The following is an 18,523-nucleotide window of genomic DNA, read 5'->3' as shown; positions in this document are numbered from 1 at the left end:
TAATGTATGGTTGGTAGATGGTCTTGAACATAACCTTTTGAGCATTAGTCAATTTTGTGATAATGGTTATGATGTGCTTTTTGAAAAACCCAACTGTACAGTAATCAACAAGGAAGACAAATCCATTGTGTTCAAAGGAAAGAGAGTTGACAATGTCTATAAAATCAATTTTTCTGAACTGGCTGATCAGAAGGTGATGTGCCTACTATCAGTGAATGATAAGAAATGGATGTGGCACAGAAGGTTGGGACGTGCTAACTGGAGGTTAATCTCTAAGCTTAGTAAGTTACAACTTGTGAAAGGGCTACCAGACATTGACTATTATTCAGATGCACTCTGTGGTGCATGTCAGAGAGGGAAAATTGTGAAATCATCTTTTAAAACAAAAGATATTGTTTCAACCTCAAGACCTTTAGAATTACTCCATATTGATTTATTTGGACCAGTAAGTACTGCATCCTTATATGGAAGTAGATATGGATTAGTCATTGTTGATGATTACAGCAGATGGACTTGGGTGAAATTCATAAAGAGTAAAGATGTTGCGTGTGATGTATTCAGTAGCTTCTGCACTCAAATTCAATCTGAAAAAGAATCAAAAATTTTGAAAGTCAGAAGTGATCATGGTGGAGAATTTGAAAATGAGCCATTTGAAGCTTTTTGTGAAAAACATGGAATTTTCCATGAATTCTCTTCTCCTAGAACACCACAACAAAATGGGGTTGTAGAGAGAAAGAATAGAACTTTACAAGAAATGGCCAGAACCATGATTCATGAAAACAATTTACCAAAACATTTTTGGGCAGAAGCAGTGAATACAGCATGCTATGTTCAAAACAGGATCTATATTAGACCTATTTTGGAGAAAACAGCATATGAACTCTTTAAAGGAAGAAAACCCAATATCTCTTACTTTCATCAATTTGGATGTACATGTTACATTCTGAACAACAAGCTCTACCTAAAGAAATTTGATGCCAAGGCCCAAAGAGGAATCTTTTTAGGTTACTCTGAAAGGTCAAAGGCATACAGGGTGTATAATTCAGAAACACTCTGTGTTGAAGAATCTATGCACGTTAAATTTGATGACAAAGAGCTTGAAGATAAAACTTCAAAGCAAGGTGAAAGTTTTGCAGAGATACAGGTTCCTGAAGCTACTCCAGAACCTGATCAGATAGCTGAGTCTGAAGATAGTCCAGAAGCTGAACCCACATCAGAAGCACAAGATGAAGCTGCTTCTGATGAAGCACAAGATGACTCACATCAAGAAGATCCTCCCAGAAACACATTCAAACACAAGTCTTCACATCCTGAAGAGCTAATCATTGGAAACAAAGATAGTCCAAGAAGAACAAGATCACATTTCAGACAAGAAGAGTCAATGCTTGGACTAATCTCAATGATTGAACCTACAACAGTTGATGAAGCACTTTCAGATGATGGATGGATCCTAGCTATGCAAGAAGAGTTGAATCAATTTCAAAGAAATGATGTGTGGGATCTGGTACCCAAACCTCAGCACAAGAACATTATTGGAACAAAATGGGTATTCAGAAACAAGCTGAATGAGCAAGGTGAAGTAACAAGAAACAAAGCCAGACTTGTTGCACAAGGGTATAGTCAACAAGAAGGCATTGATTACACTGAAACGTTTGCTCCAGTTGCAAGATTGGAAGCAATCAGGTTACTTCTTTCCTATGCAGTTAATCATGGCATAATATTATATCAGATGGATGTCAAGAGTGCATTTCTCAATGGTGTCATAGAAGAAGAAGTGTATGTTAAGCAACCTCCTGGATTTGAGGATATTAAATATCCTGACCATGTTTTTAAATTGAAGAAATCACTATATGGCTTGAAACAAGCTCCCAGAGCTTGGTATGATAGACTAAGTAATTTCTTAATCAAAAATGATTTTAAGAGAGGACAGGTTGACACTACACTCTTCAGAAGGACCCTTGGGAAAGATATTCTTGTTGTGCAAATATATGTTGATGATATAATATTTGGTTCTACTAATGCATCTCTTTGCAAGGAATTTTCTGAGTTAATGCAGGATGAATTTGAAATGAGCATGATGGGAGAGCTGAAGTTCTTCCTTGGCATTCAAATCAATCAATGCAAAGATGGAGTCTATGTTCATCAATCAAAGTACACAAAGGAGCTTCTGAAGAAGTTCAAACTTGAAGATTGTAAAGTGATGAACACTCCAATGCATCCTACGTGCAACCTGAGCAAAGAAGATGAAGGAACTAAAGTAGATCAGAAGCTGTATAGAGGTATGATTGGTTCTTTGTTATACCTCACTGCATCTAGGCCAGATATTTTATTCAGTGTATGCTTGTGTGCAAGATTCCAATCAGATCCTAGAGAATCTCATATGACTGCTGTCAAGAGAATCTTCAGGTATTTGAAAGGAACAACCAATCTTGGACTCCTTTATAGGAAATCCTTAGATTATAAGCTAATTGGATTCTGTGATGCTGATTATGCTGGTGATAGGATTGAAAGAAAGTCAACCAGTGGCAATTGTCAATTTCTGGGTGATAATCTTATATCCTGGGCTAGCAAAAGACAAACAACTATTGCTATGTCTACAGCAGAAGCAGAATACATTTCAGCTGCAAGTTGTTGTACACAACTACTTTGGATGAAACATCAGTTGGAAGATTATCAGATAACTGCTAACAGTATTCCCATTTATTGTGATAATACTGCTGCTATTTGTTTGTCTAAAAATCCAATTTTGCATTCAAGAGCGAAGCACATTGAAATCAAACACCATTTTATCAGAGATTATGTTCAAAAAGGAATTTTAGATATACAATTCATTGATACTGAAAATCAATGGGCTGATATATTTACTAAGCCTTTAACTGTTGAAAGATTTGATTTTATAAAGAAAAATTTGAACATGCACTTTGTATCTGATTAAATGCTTGCTTGCTCCTGAATAGGATTTTAGGTTCTGAAGTTAGTTCAGAAGCAGTAGTCCATCAGAAGCTCTTTATTGAGGTTCTGAGGAAAACTCGCTTCTGATGATGACGTCAGCATCTGAAGTCCAGAAGCTGGATTTATTGCTTCTGAATAGTTGAATTAGTGGAAACGTTGGAAGTTACCTTTTAAAAAGTAACTTTTGGCCCACTAACTTGGTAGTTACTCTGTGAGCTTCTTACGTGGCCTGTATGTGTTGGTGTATAACTAAAAGGGCAATGATGATTTAAAAGCTTTGAAAGTACTTTTCACGCGCCCCCAATTTTGTCATTAATGTTATGTTTGTTTGTCTCTTTTGAATTGCAATCGTTTTACTTTTAACACTTTGTCAATTCACACACTACTCACTCACAACAAACACATTTGCTCTCAAACCTCTTGCGAAGTAAGCGCATTCTCTCAACCTTAGAACCCTAAAATCTTCATCTTCTTCAAGTCTTCGTCAATCATCAAATGGCATCATCAAGCTCGCAACGAGAAGATTCAGTATCTACTTCACGAATGGTCCCTGAATATGACTACAGAGGAAGAAGCATGAAATTGGAAGAATGGGATTTGCAGGTTCAGATAGAGAATCCAGTGGACTTTGATTCTCTGAATTTTCATAGGTGTTCAATCAGAAGCTACTATGAAGAGCAAGGACTCATGGATTATTTCAAAATGTTGAATGGACCAACATATGAAGCTCTGGTTAGACACTTCTGGGTAAGAGCAAAATTCTACAACAAAGCGGCATCCTTAGCTGAGGAAAGTCAGATGGTGCTAATGTATCCTGAATTAGAAGGGAAAACAAGAGAAGAAATGGGTCTTGCGCCATTTGTTAAAGATGAAATCAGGTCCAGCATCTGTGGTATTCCAGTAAGACTTGCACAATGGCACATAGAGTATGTTCTCAAGGCTGCAGCCTCTGGATACTACTCTGGAATTGATCTTTCAGATGCTGCTGAAAAACGCATTTGGAAAAAGCAAGCCAACTTGGTGATATACAATTCTGAGAAGGAGAAGAAATATGCTGAATTGAGCATGGAAACTAAGATGCTTCTGAAGATTCAGAATGAGAACCTGTTTCCAAGTGGTGACTGTGTGAAACCAAATCTAGCTCAGAAGGTCCTTCTCCAGCACTTCATCAAGAAGGAAAAGGTGAATGTGCCCAAATACATGTTCAAGTACTTGGTAGAGTGTTTGAAACAGAGTCAGCTACTGGATAAACCCTTGGTTCCTTATGGAAGACTCCTCTCAGAGATATTCTATCAAGGAGGTATCTTGGACAGTCTCAGTCAATCTCAAGGCTTCACAGATCAGCTACTTGACACAAAAACTGGAAAATTCATTAATGCTCATACTCTCTTGAATATGAAGCTAATCAGTGAAGTCACCAAACTTCAAACTGATTTAAGTGAATCATTTGTTAAGTCTGATCTTATGAAGGACTTTCCACCCATCTGCAAGAAGGATCCCATTGAAGTGCAGATGTACTATATCAAGGAACATTTTGAGGCAACCAATGAGAGAATCAGATTGGAAGATATTCCAGAGGAAATGTATGGTGGTGCTCTGCCACGAGCCAGAGGCAGAAAGTCAAAAAGGAAGATAACTGCAGAGCAATATCTAGAGGTTGAACAACCTGCTAAAAAGGCAAAAGTTGCTACTGACAAGCTCAAAATTGGTAGTTCATCAGTACCTTCTATTGAAGAAGCCATTGAAGACATGGATTCCAGGTTGATCATGGATGTTGGCATTTCTCTTGATCAACCTGCTATACCAAAGAGGAAGAGGAAGCCAGCCTTGAGGAGGACCAAGGATTTTCCTCATATCACCTCTACAGCTCAAGATGCTTCTGATTTGGAGTTAAAGGAGTTACAAGAGAAGAAGGCAGCAGCTGAAAAAGTCTTGGAAATTGCTGCTGAGCTACAAGAGTCTGTAGTCTCAGAAGCCAAGAAAATGTTGCAGATGACCAGTCCTGAACCAGAAAAGGTAATTAATATATCATCAGATTCCGCATCCAAATCATTATCAGACTCTGATGATTCTGATGATGATATACCCTTAGCTCAACTGTTTCGAAAACCAGTAAAAAGCCAATCAACATCAACCAAAACCAACGATAAGCCCTCTCAGTCAACTACTTATGAACCAGTTGGTCACATAATTAATGAGAAGTTGGCTGAACTGGCTGAGCAGAGAGAAAGAGTCATTGATACTATTTTTCACCTTCACCCTCAACCTCTTAACATTCAACCTCTCAACATGATTCCTCCAGAAAATGTTGAGTCTACAACAGAAAAGGCCTCTGAAGCAACTCCAGAAGCAGCTGCTTCTGAAAATGTTGTTTCAGAAAACCCCCATCAACAAACACCTGAACCACAAAAACCCACAACACCCCCACAATCACCAATAGCCATCATTGACCCCCAACTCAACAATCAAACAACAACTTCACTACAACAACCACCAACTGAAACTGAATTTCAACCTTTACCTGAACACTCTCCAGAACCAACTCCCATGGATGTTGACATCTCTCAAGTCAATGTTCAAGACTCAACCTCCACCACACACATTGATTCTGACCAGCCTTCGTCTTCAAACACACAAACACACCTTACCTTTCCAATTCCTAACCCCATTCAAGATTTAGAAATCAGTGATTCTGATCTTGAAACCCTTGATCATCCACCCACAAACATCCTGGAATCTGGATATATTAATTCTGAGCTTCTCACAATCTTGAGTCAGATGCATAATCTGGTGGATCAAAGAAGGACAATTGATCTCACAGGTGCATATGAAGACTCCTAGGCATCTCTTCAAAACCGGGCAGCTGGGGTTATTGAAGAAATCAAGGCCAAATGCATCAGAGTCAAGCAAGCTTCAGTCAGAAGGCTAATGGAGCAAGTGAATCAGAGTCTTAGAGTAAGAAGTTCTACACTGCTCCTGGCAAACCAGCCTTTCTTCTTTGAAACGGATTACTTGACCAGAGAAGCAAGGCTGTGTAAGCTTCTGAAGAAACAGATGGCACAGCAGCAGCAAGAAGCTAGAGAAAGGGAACAAGCTCTTCTTCAGAGGCAACAACAACTTGAAGAACTGTTGAAGAAGAAGATTGAAGAAATGGAAGAGATGAAGAAACAACAACAAACCAACCCTTAGTTGCACACCCTTGTGTTTTTCTTTGTTTGTTGTCTGTTTTAAAATTTCTTAGTCCTTGCTTCTGAAACCATCTTGTCTTATTTCTCTTGCTTCTGAATGCTTACTGATTCTGACTGTTTAGCTGCTTCTGACAATTGTTATACATGTTCATATATTTTGCTCTGACTTATTTAGTTCACTTTCTTTTATACTCTCTCCTGTTTGAGTTTTTCTCATATCTTTTTGTCTTTTATGCTTAAATTTATTTTAATTTTTTTTGATAATGACAAAAGGGGGAGTATATGTGACAAGTATTTAAAGGCTCTGAGCCCCATTAATGGCATTTGAAATTTTTGAAAACCTTCTATCATTTTTTTTACCTTATTGGTATAAGCTATGAACGAACGAAGGAGTATCAAAATTCAAGTAAAATTAATTGAACCATTCTTCTTATCTATAAGTTAATTCTTTCAATGATTCAATTTTGTTTTTAAGCTCTGATAATATTATTGCGCGAAAAATGAATTTAATTAACCTGGATAGAACTTAGGGGGAGCTTACAAACCTCACCTTAAAGACTATCAGACTCAGGGGGAGTTTGAGCTTACAAACCTCAGATTCTGAGCTTACAAACCTCAGAACCCCAAAGTCAACTTGTTAATTAGATTAACAACAATTGATCAATTTTAAATACTTTTGTTTGTCATCATCAAAAAGGGGGAGATTGTTGGAACAAAATGTGTTTAACAATGAACCTTAAAGGGTTTTGATGATAACAAGGTATTAAAAAATTGTAAATTGGACTAGCTAATATTTGTTCAAGTGTACAGGACCATAATTATAAAGTCACATCATCATTGGTTCTGAATGAGCAAATAAAGAGCTATGGAAACAACAAAAATTTGAAGCTTGGACGCTCCTGAAGGCAACTTGCTACTGAAGAGAAAAAGCGCTCCTGAAGTCAAGCTGCTCCTGAAGAAATAGCGCTCCTGAAGTAAGCTGCTCCTGAAGAATAGTGCTTCTGAAGACAAGAGGTCCAGAAGCCACATCATCAGAAGCTGCGTCATCAGAAGCTGCAGAAGTCATATCATCAGAAGCTGCATCATCAGAAGCTGCCTCATCAGAAGCCATTTCACCAGAAGCTGAATATCAACTGGATTTGCAAAGAATCAAGAATTGAAGAATTATCAATGCAAAAGCTGTCTATTGGATTCGAAAACACAAACAAAGGATTAGTGGAGTTTGCAACGGTCATTTCAAAGGTGTTTGAAGGCGTGTGTTTGCAATTTGGACGAAAGCGTTGACATTGTACTTTGTACGAATTGTACAACCACGTTCTCCACTACTCTGTTTTGTGTCCGCGCTACAGGACAAGAAAACAGCTCCAGAATACGGTTTTGCCTGCATAGATGTTCCTTTGGATAAGGAATGGATTTCAAATTTGTTCTTCATAGGACAACAACCAAATCAGGCAAAAGATTATTGGTGAAAGATCAAGCTTCAACAACGACTCTTTGGTGTGCTGGCAATTTCACAACGTCTCTCTCACACCTCTATATAAAGGAGTGAAGACCTAGAGAATTGGTAATGCAAGAACGCTGAACGAAAGACTCACAAGATTTTCACAAGTACCAAACCTCTGCTGAAATTGTTCTGCATTCACTTAGAATTTCTGTGTCTCAAAGTCATATCTTAGAAATTCTTAAGTCCATTGAGTCTGTATCTGATTTGTATTGTGAGCACCTCTGATTGTATATCAAGTGTTCAACCTTAAACAATTTTCTGTGTAATTTTGTTTAGTTAGGAAGTCTCTTGCAGTTGTGCTTGAGCAGGAAGTCTCTTGATTGTGTTCTTGAGCAAAGGAAGTCTCTTGCTTGTGTGCTTGAGCATTGGAAGTCTCTTGCTTGTGTGCTTGAGCATTTGTAATCAGATATTACTCATAGTGAAATCTCCTTGGAAGTGCAAGGGGGACTGGACTACTTCCGGATTGTGGAAGGAACCAGTATAATTGCTTTGTGTCGTTCTTCTTCTCTCTCTCTCTGTTTTATTCCGCTGCATTTAGATTCTGATTATCACTTCAGAAGCTGTCTCGCTTAGCTTCTGATCAGTGTGTTCAGTTTTTAGGAGAAACGAAGAATTTTTCTAAAACACAATTCAACCCCCCTTCTTGTGTTTTTCTCACCTTCACTATATGACGTTGTTCGTGAGTTAATATTGATATGAATGTATATGTTGATAATTATGTTATCCCTCCAATGGTCTTGGTTTGATGTAAAAATACCTTGTGGGTGAATTAACGAGAATTTACGAAGATGTATGATGAAATTTATGTTGTTGAATATGATGTTCCAGTGATGCTGTTTTGATGTAATAAGTCCTTGTGAATATTTGTTAATTAAATTAACATTAAAAAGAATGAAGTTGTTGCATTTAGAGTCGAGTTGTTGCATAGTCAGCGATGGAGGCTTAATGCCTGACAGGTTCTTATGACCTTAGCGATGGGGGCTCAATGCCCGACGGTCCAAATATGACCTTAGCGATGGGGGCTTAATGCCCTGGTGGTACCACATGCATTTTGATGTTGTCTAAGTTGTTGTTGATGTTGTTGTTGCATTGTAGAGTCGTCATAACTCAAAATAAATGATGAATGGTTAAGGAGATGGAGATCATAAAAGTCGGAAATATTTATTTGATCAAATAGAGTTGAACATGAGGCAGAGGAGATGGCTTGAGTTACTAAAAGACTATGATTTTGGGTTGAATTATCATCCTGGAAAGGCTAATGTAGTTGCTTTACACTTGTCGGCGATGATGGTTAAGGAGATGGAATTGCTTGAACAGTTCAGAGACTTGAGTTTGGTTTGTGAAGTGTTGCCAAAGAGTGTGAAATTTGGGATGTTGAAAATCAACAATGAATTTCTGGATAGTATCAGAGAGGCGCAGAAGTAGATGTGAAGTTGGTAGATTTAATGGTTGCAAGCGATCCTGCTGTAGACAGTGACTTTAAGGTTGATGAGCAAGGAGTGTTGAGGTTTCGAGGAAGAATTTGTATTCCTGATAACGATGAGATGAAGAAGATGATCCTTGAAGAAGACCATAGAAGCAGTTTGAGTATTCATCCAGGAGCTGCTAAAATGTATCAAGATTTGAAGAAAATGTTTTGGTGGTCTGGTTTGAAGCGCGACGTCGCACAATTTGTGTATGCATGTTTGACTTGTCAGAAGTCGAAAGTTGAGCATTAGAAACCTGCTGGGTTGTTGACACCGTTAGATATTCCGGAGTGGAAGTGGGATAGCATATCCATGGATTTTTTGACAAGTTGGCCGAATACTACTAAAGGGAATGATGCGATTTGGGTAATAGTAGATAGATTGACGAAGTCGGCTCATTTCATTCCGATTAATATTACTTTTCCTGTGTCCCAGTTAGCAGAGATTTATATTAGAGATGTTGTGAAGCTACATGGTGCCATCGAGCATTGTGTCGGATAGAGATCTGAGGTTTACGTCGAGGTTCTAGAAGAGTTTGCATGAGGCTTTGGGTACTAATTTGAAGTTGAGTTCAGCGTACCACCCGCAGACAGATGGATAGTCGGAAAGGACAATTCAGTCGCTGAAAGATTTATTGAGGGTTTGTGTGCTTGAGCAAGGTAGAACTTGGGATAGTTATCTACCTCTGATAGAGTTCACGTACAACAACAGTTACCATGCTAGTATTGGAATGGCACCTTTCGAAGCATTGTATGGTCGGAGGTGTAGGACTCCGTTGTGTTGGTTTGAAACAGGTGAAAATGTGGTTTTAGGACCGGAAATTGTGCAACAGACTACTGAGAAGGTAAAGATGATTCAAGAAAAGATGAAAGCGTCGCAGAGTCGACAAAAGAGTTACCATGATAAGCGTAGGAATGACCTTGAGTTTCAAGAAGGAGATCACGTGTTTTTGAGAGTTACTCCAATGACCGGTGTTGGTCGTGCATTGAAGTCAAAGTAGTTGACTCCGAAATTTATTAGTCTGTATCAGATATCGGAAAGGGTTGGAACGGTGGTGTACCGAGTGGGTTTACCACCTCATTTATCGAATTTGCATGATGTGTTTCATGTGTCGCAACTGAGGAAGTATGTTCCAGACCCATCTCATGTGATCCAGAGAGATGATGTGCAAGTTAGAGACAACGCTACGGTTGAGACCTTACCAGTGAGAATCGAAGGTCGTGGAGTGAAGAAGTTGAGAGGCAAAGAAATACCTCTTGTGAAAGTCGTTTGGGATGGAGCGACTGGCGAAAGCTTGACGTGGGAGCTAGAGAGTAAGATGCTGGAGTCTTATCCAGAGTTGTTTGCTTGAGGTAAATTTTCGAGGACGAAAATTCTTTAAGTTGGGGAGAGTTGTAACGCCCTACTTTTATTATTTATTATTTTATTGAGATTAGATGTCTTTTTATAATTTAGTCGATTTATTTTGATGAGCGATATTTTATTATTGTTAACTAGATTAGATCTTTGAGAATTAGACTAAATTTTAGTGGATGTACACATATAAGAACTAAAGTATCATTTAGAATATGTATATATATTTGTTTTTGAAAATAAGCACTCGGTGTATAATATTCATGTATTTCTCTTTTAAATGGCTTAAATAAGATAATTATTATTTGACTTGTAAAGTAAGATACGGAAGAAAAAAAAAAAGGGTTATAGCACGTTTACTTATATATATGCATAGGTATAACAAAAAAAAAACAAAAAGTTGTTCAGCCCCTTTTCTTTGATTAAACCTAATGCGGCTCACAATCCTCTCTCTCTCTCCCAAATAGAGCAGCCATCATTAATTTCAATTCACCGTTGTTCCCTTGTTGTGGCCTATAATCTACCATAAAATCTCCAAATTTTACTCATAGGTAACGTGAAACTATTTCTTGTATAATACCATGTTCCTTATCTTAAATTCCTAGTCTGGTGTGTCTTAGATATAAGACCTCTCTACAAGTCTTTGGAATCGATAGCTTGTTTCATGTTATCATTGTGTTTCCTTGTTGGATAACCATCACCCTTTGTCGTTATGAGACCATGGATTGTCTCTAGGAACGTATTCATTGTCCTTTCCTCAAACCAGCAATTGTGTGGTCCTTTCTGAACATTTCAACGGATTCTTGTGTATGTTGTTTGGCTTTTTCGATTACCATTTGTGATGCTTGACGGAAAGGAGAAGTTGACTCATGAAATCCTCTGAGTTATTGTTGGTGTCGAGTACATAGTCGTTGATGCCGTTGACTTTGCCTTTGTCTGAAAGCTTCAATCCAGGTAAGGGTGAGACTAACTCTCATTATTAACAAGTTTTGATTCATAGAAGTGGTCAATCGTTGTAGGTTTAAGGGATTGAGATTAGGTCAAAAATCATTAAAATTGGAAGATTTAAGTGAATTGTTGTGTAATTTGATGTAGAATGATGTTAATCAATCATATAAAACGTTTAGATGTTGATTTGGGGCCTGGGTAGTGAGAATTGGATGACTGAGATGTGTTACAGAGCTGCTACAGAACCCTGTTCTGTCATCGCTCGCAACTGCGAGCATTCCCACTCGCCACTGCGAGCAACCCTGTTGAGCTCGCCATTGCGAGTAGCTTTCCTCGCAACTGCGAGTAACCCCTTAGCTCGCAACTGCGAGCAATGTTGTGCGCCATTGCGAGTTCCCCTGTTGAGCTCGCCATTGCGAGTAGTATAGCTCGCCACTGCGAGCTAGTGCAGTACAGACCTGCTGTTTCGCAAATTCTTGCGCTTTTGACTGGTTTATATGATGGGATAGGTTCTGATGAATAAATAAAAGATGTTGTTGATTTAATTGTTGTTCCAGTAAGTGGTGTTTTGATATGATGATTTCTTGTGAATATATGTTAATGATCATGATACCATATGACGTTGTTCGTGAGTTAATATTGATATGAATGTATATGTTGATAATTATGTTATCCCTCCAATGGTCTTGGTTTGATGTAAAAATACCTTGTGGGTGAATTAACGAGAATTTACGAAGATGTATGATGAAATTTATGTTGTTGAATATGATGTTCCAGTGATGCTGTTTTGATGTAATAAGTCCTTGTGAATATTTGTTAATTAAATTAACATTAAAAAGAATGAAGTTGTTGCATTTAGAGTCGAGTTGTTGCATAGTCAGCGATGGAGGCTTAATGCCTGACAGGTTCTTATGACCTTAGCGATGGGGGCTCAATGCCCGACGGTCCAAATATGACCTTAGCGATGGGGGCTTAATGCCCTGGTGGTACCACATGCATGTTGATGTTGTCTAAGTTGTTGTTGATGTTGTTGTTGCATTGTAGAGTCGTCATAACTCAAAATAAATGATGAATGCTGTGATGATGTTGCTGCCTTGATGTTGTTGTTGCTGTCCCAATAATTATAATGATGTAAATGAAGTGAATTAAGATGAATATGCTACTTTTGAATAACTATGAAGTTGTTGATTACTTAACCCTGTTAAATGATGATAAATGATGATATTAATGTTAGATATATGTTGTTGGTTATCTTTTATGAATTATTATTTGTTTTTAATGACTGTGAAATTTCACCCCTTCTGCTTGAAAATGTTGCCCTTCGTATGGGTAACTTGCAGGTAACCAGGAATAGTTGTGTTCGTGAGTAGACTCCTCACATCGTGTCTAGGATGCTCTGATACGTAACGGGATGGGGGTTGTCTGATGCTTGTTTTTCCTTGTTACGTATTTTATTTAATAAATGTCGAACATTTTATGAAGACCATTTGAGATGTTAAGTTGTGGCCTTTTTTTTTGCCAAAGATTTTATGTGACGTTGCAAACTAAATTTCCGCTGCTTTTGATTATTGAATTTTATAAAGACAGGTTGATTAAATAAATAGTATTTCCTATTATTATATTTGTTGGAAACGATGTATTGATGTATGTGATGCTCCGTTATGTTGATGAACTCTGATAATTTTTATGAAATTTTTAAGTTGGGAAAACGGGGTGTTACATCTGGTCCTTTGGAAGGTACATGCAAATTGCAATAACTTGAAGATTCCAGCTTACGATGTTTCTATTACTATATGACAATCTATTTCCAGGCGCTTTTCTTTCATGGAAGAGAAGATTGGTAGCTATGTAAATCGAACTTTGATTATCATAATACAAAACTGATAACTTATTTGTTGGACCATATCTTGAAGCAAGTATGGTAACCACTACAGTTCACAAGTAGCAACAACTAAGGCACGATATAAAGCCTCAGATGATGATCTTGAGACTATGAGATGTTTCTTTGTCCTCCATAAGATCAGAGAATTTTGCCAAGAAAGATACATTGACCATAGATTGATCTTCTTGTGTCCTTACATCCTGTCCATTCATCATCAGAGAAACCTTGAAGGTGAACTGGTGAATTTGTAGGAAAGAACAAGTCTCTACCAGTAAACTTTGGGATATTTTAGAACTCTGAATGCATCATTATGATGTGCATATGTAGGGTGTGAAAGATGTTGGCTCAATTGTTGAGTGATGAAAGTAATATCAGATCTTGTAGTATTGAGATAGAGTAGATTGCCAACTATTCTTCTATATATGATGCAATTCCCTCATAAGGTTTGCTATCATCATGATGCAATTTAAACGAGGAGTTAGAAGGAGTGGACACTGGTTTGGAAACAAGAGAGCCTGAATCAGATAAAAAGTCAAGACACTCTTTTCTTTGACGTAATGAGATGTCTAACTTAGAATAAGCAACTTCTAATCCAAGAAAGTATTTGACTTTTCCTAAATCATTGATTTCGAAGGAGTTGGGTAAAAGTAGCTTGACATGTGATCATAATTATTTTATCTGCGGATTCCGATGAAAATTTTGATGGAAGCCAGTTTCCTGCAGATTTTGCCAAGGATTTAACCTTCGTGGGTAATTGTTTCCTGAGGATTTTAATATCCGCAGGAAATATTCCTACGATTATAACCACACGGTCTTGATTGCATCCCTGGGATCGCTTGATTGTGCCTATAGAGTGTCATCATAACGTGGTTCGTATTCCCTCAACGAATTGGACTTGGCCTAGTCTAAAACACAAAGGATTCAAAACTTTATCAACAACAAAGACTCTGTTTGATAAAAGCTAGCGTATAGTAACAAATAACTTATGAATTTATAGCGGACAAAAGATAAACTAGTTTTTTTTATTGAAAACTCGGTATCTGACCCAAAAATCGAGTAATATGAGGGGTCCAATTCCATAGTCCACTTGCTGGAGAGCCTTGTTTAAATTCATTGGAAGGACTAACCAAACGAAATTGGTATGGTTGAGTCGAACATAAGATGATTTCCTTCACGACAGTCCACACCCCGCACGTCTCAACTGACTAACGCCTACAATGAAAATTGTGTGTCTGAACTGACTAGCATGTATTATGAAATGCATGAGCATTGTTCACTCAATATGTGCAAATGCAACTCTTACCTATAATTCAACATATGTAGTGATAATAACATGCATGCCTCAGCTGACATTTCACATATTTCTTTCAAATCATATGAAACATCATTTCACAAATCAACATGCATTTCATATACTTATTCACGAAACATATGAAAGCAAAACACATCAATATATCATAACCACATAGATGGCATACAAATCCCCACTAGGAAAACACATTCACTCAACATATCATATTCAAATGAACATACAATAACACATCAACCATACAAGCATTTAAGTAATTTATAGTGTATCAAGATAATGCTCTTACCTGATAAAATCATTCGGTTAAACATATTTCTCTACACTCATAAACATCTACAACATGAAAGTTTCTAACTCGTCGAGGGCTTCGTTTTGATATCTCGTTTGCGTGATTCCGTCAAGGAACGAAAAAGTTATGGATGAAAGAAGATGAACATTGTGAGTGGGAGGTGGCTTACAGGTTTTTGGAGATAATAGAGAAATTTTTGTGTTTTGTTAGTCTTGGACAACAAACTTACTATATATAGTAGGTGGAGTGGTTCAGAAATAAATCAGACCTAGTTCTCGCGGTTCAAGGCACACATAGCTCACAAAGTTCTATCTTAACCCTGATGAACTTCTAATTGGTCCCAAACATCTTAGAATTATCTCCTTACTCAAAAATCAATACTTATTCTGTAATATTTTCTTTTCGGATATTTTCTTAACTAGCCGCTCTAATATCGCTAAATTCCCAAAAATCATCTCAACGACAAATAAATTCTCTAAATGAATATTAATGACTTCCAAGGTCTAATAATATTTCATTTGTAGACGAAATCATAGTTGATTCTACCTGGATCTAAAAAATCACAAAAAATGCTCAACAAAGTTTAGAAACACAGAATCATGGAATTTCACATGTTGAAAGTCACAAAAAATATTCATTTAGATTTTCATGCTTAACAAACATTCTAAAAATCATACTCAATCACACATAGTAGAAAAACAACATATCTAAGTCAATTTTAAATCTTACATAGTTAGCTTGCTCAAATAATAATTTTGAAATCAAAATAGATTTCTAACAAAAATCTAATTTTCATAATTTAGAGAAATATAATGCGATCATCTACCCATAACAATGTATAAAACTCTTGTTTAAATTTTCATGGCTCTTATGCTCCGTTCAAAATTTAAACAACTGGTACATCAATCATGTTTTCTCAAAATCAATAAAAAACAAATTTTGAAATTCCTACAACGTTAAGACATTTATTAAAATCATTTATTAACAAAGGAAACATGTAGAACAAATCTAAAGATCTAAATTTAATCTTAGCTAAATTACGGGTCTTACATTACTACCTTCGAAAAAGAAGTTTCGTCCTCGAAACTAAGATACGAGTAACAACTTAACTAGTTATTACTAGTTACGGAGCTAAGCATTACACCTTGAGTCCACTCATGTTCAACTCAAATAAAGTACAAAGACATAACTAGGTCCCTTAGGAGCATAGGTCCAAAATTAAAGTTCTTGACGTCTCCACGTCTACCCTAAAGAAATATAACTCTCCTATATAAACAATCAACGTCCCCCTCTACCTTTTAAAAGCTCTTGTAGTATTATTTTACCAATATCTCAATTTTCCTGGTACCGGTGAGTCGAACCTGAAACCTTGATAACGGATAAACTAACACATTGATTTTTTTTTTTAATAAAACTAGCGGTTGAATTAAGTAATTGAATTATTAGTAACTATACGACTAAACAATTAATAGTCTAAAAAAGATTATAAATTTTTAACGTGTTAATTTAGTTAAAAAAAGTGTCACTTTCTTTTTTAAAAAAAAAAAAATCAAAGTAATTAAAAATTTGACAACCAATGTGTAAGTTCCATACACATACAGCTGTCCAAATTAAGGAAACAACGAGACATCTTCACTTCGCTTCTCTATTCCCGCTGTCTGGCGCCTATGTATTTATTCACAAGACCCTCTTCAAAACCCTAACCCTATAAATATATGTCTTTACTCACTCACTGTCACTTTCTTTATTCTATAAGAATTGCTTTTAGGGTTTGATAGATCTCTCACTCACATTCATTGTTTCTGTTTATCACAAGTTGTAATCAACGAAACCCTAACCCTATAAGTATATGCCTTTACTTCTCTTCATAGACTACTTACTTTCTTGTTCAGAGACCTTTGCAAAACCAAAACCCTAGTTACTAATAATTTCACACATTCTTCTACCCTCTTCATTCTATTTTTTCACAATTAGAAGACACAACTCATACTTTCTCCACCTTGTTTCTTTCTTGGGTTTCACTGCAAATTGTAATGGCCCGTTTCACTGATAACCCATCATTCCCAGCCGGTCTCGAGGTTATTGCAATTGATCATGACATCACTTTCCTCAACTCTATTGAGGAGATGTGTAATCGATATCATTATCAAGGTTAGTTACTGAATCATACCTTATTCAAGTTTTCATCTTTTTTGGTAAAAATTCTTACTTTTATATGTATTCATGTTTGTTTATTCTTATATTGTTTATTTCAGTTACCAAATGTAGTATGGCTTCTGATGCCTTCAACATGTTGGAAAGAAAGGACTGTTTCGATGTAATGTTGATTGATGCTCATATGCCAGACATGGATGTTTATGACTTTGTCCAAAATGTTACCCTACAACTCAACATTCCTGTCATTAGTAAGAATTTATTCAACTTTTTCATTAAAATTCATTAGTTACACATTTCACATAATTTATTCATATATATGTACTTAAGAAGTGTGAATTGACATTATATTTCTTTTTTGTAGTGATGGCTGTTGATTCCACAAAAAGTTCTATCATGAAGTCTATTGAATGTGGGGCTTGCGAATATTGGACTAAGCCTTTGGTTGAAAAAGAGGTCAAGATCATGTGGCAACATGTTGCAAGAATTAGAAACGGTTTGATTGAAAATAAAGAATATGAAAATGTTGGAAGCTCGGTGGTTCAAGAAAATACAAAACGGGGTAGAGAAGATGCTAATGCCTCAAAAGAAACACTTGCAAAGAAGGCCCGTTTGTCTTGGTCACGAGAATTGCATCAGCAGTTTCTACGTGCAGTCAATCAACTAGGCCTTGATAGTATGATTCTTTCCTAATTACTTTTTTACTATGCTTTGTTGCATTCTTCAACAGTTGAACTTATGTGCATGTTTTTCTCTTAATTTTCAGGAGCAACGCCAAAAAAGATTCTGAAAATCATGGATGTTCCCGATATGAAAAAAGAACATATTGCCAGCCATTTACAGGTTCATTTTTGTATTAATTTTTGTTGATTCTGTAAATTTGATATATTTTACCTAAGTCTATAGTTGCCTAGGTTTGTCAGTTATCTTTTACCTAAGTCTGTGGTTGTAAATCATTTATGTTGTTTATACCTTAGTCTTGCATGTTATTCCAACTATTGAAGTTGTAAAGTAGTGAATTATGCAGTCATGGCAGATCTTGAAGTCTGAGTTTTAGAATAGAATATAAGTATTTCTCCATTAGCTTCTATACATCCTCTTGTTGATAATATACTACTTGTCTTTTGTGTGATTTTAAACTGAAATTTATGGAGTATTATTATTAACATTGTAACTGCAATGTTGTTTTGCAGAAATATAGAAATCGGTTAAAGAGCTCAACAGAAGAGACAAAAGGTAGGATGAAAAAATCAAAGACGAGTCCTCTTGAAACAAAATTTGACTTAGAAGCTACTCACTCAATGCCGGAGCAGGACCAGAGTTTTCTCCTGAATTCTGCGACACAATGTCGCGACAATTGCGATGCACAACGACATTGGGTGGAAATTGGTGAATCCAACATTATGAGCAACACTTTTTCAGACTTGCCCAACTTGTTCCCATATGTTGATGATGATTTATCATCACTTGTGTGGTGA

General features: G+C 36.7%; 1 protein-coding gene across 1 annotated transcript; it reads left to right on the top strand.

Annotated features, from left to right (window-relative positions):
• The first annotated feature begins 16,924 nt into the window (after positions 1-16,924).
• Positions 16,925-18,523, top strand: LOC146926908 (two-component response regulator ORR26-like). Its single transcript, XM_085706990.1, has 5 exons — positions 16,925-17,042; positions 17,147-17,296; positions 17,410-17,721; positions 17,812-17,888; positions 18,239-18,523. Exons 1-5 carry the CDS (start codon positions 16,925-16,927, stop codon positions 18,521-18,523), a joined length of 942 nt encoding a protein of 313 aa, XP_085563116.1.

This window comes from Medicago sativa, chromosome 4 (genome assembly GCF_051527215.1).
Source record: "Medicago sativa cultivar Bolivia chromosome 4, Bolivia_mono, whole genome shotgun sequence".
NCBI classification, from domain to species: domain Eukaryota; kingdom Viridiplantae; phylum Streptophyta; class Magnoliopsida; order Fabales; family Fabaceae; genus Medicago; species Medicago sativa.
This window is presented reverse-complemented; position numbering and strand designations above follow the sequence as displayed.

What these genes read in the sequence shown, in the direction of transcription:
- LOC146926908 (XM_085706990.1), top strand. Translation starts at nt 16,925, where the DNA reads ATGGCCCGTTTCACTGATAACCCATCATTCCCAGCCGGTCTCGAGGTT. An exon ending in TAATCGATATCATTATCAAG is followed by an intron (nt 17,043 to 17,146) that starts GTTAGTTACTGA and finishes TGTTTATTTCAG; the next exon opens with TTACCAAATGTAGTATGGCT. An exon ending in ACTCAACATTCCTGTCATTA is followed by an intron (nt 17,297 to 17,409) that starts GTAAGAATTTAT and finishes TCTTTTTTGTAG; the next exon opens with TGATGGCTGTTGATTCCACA.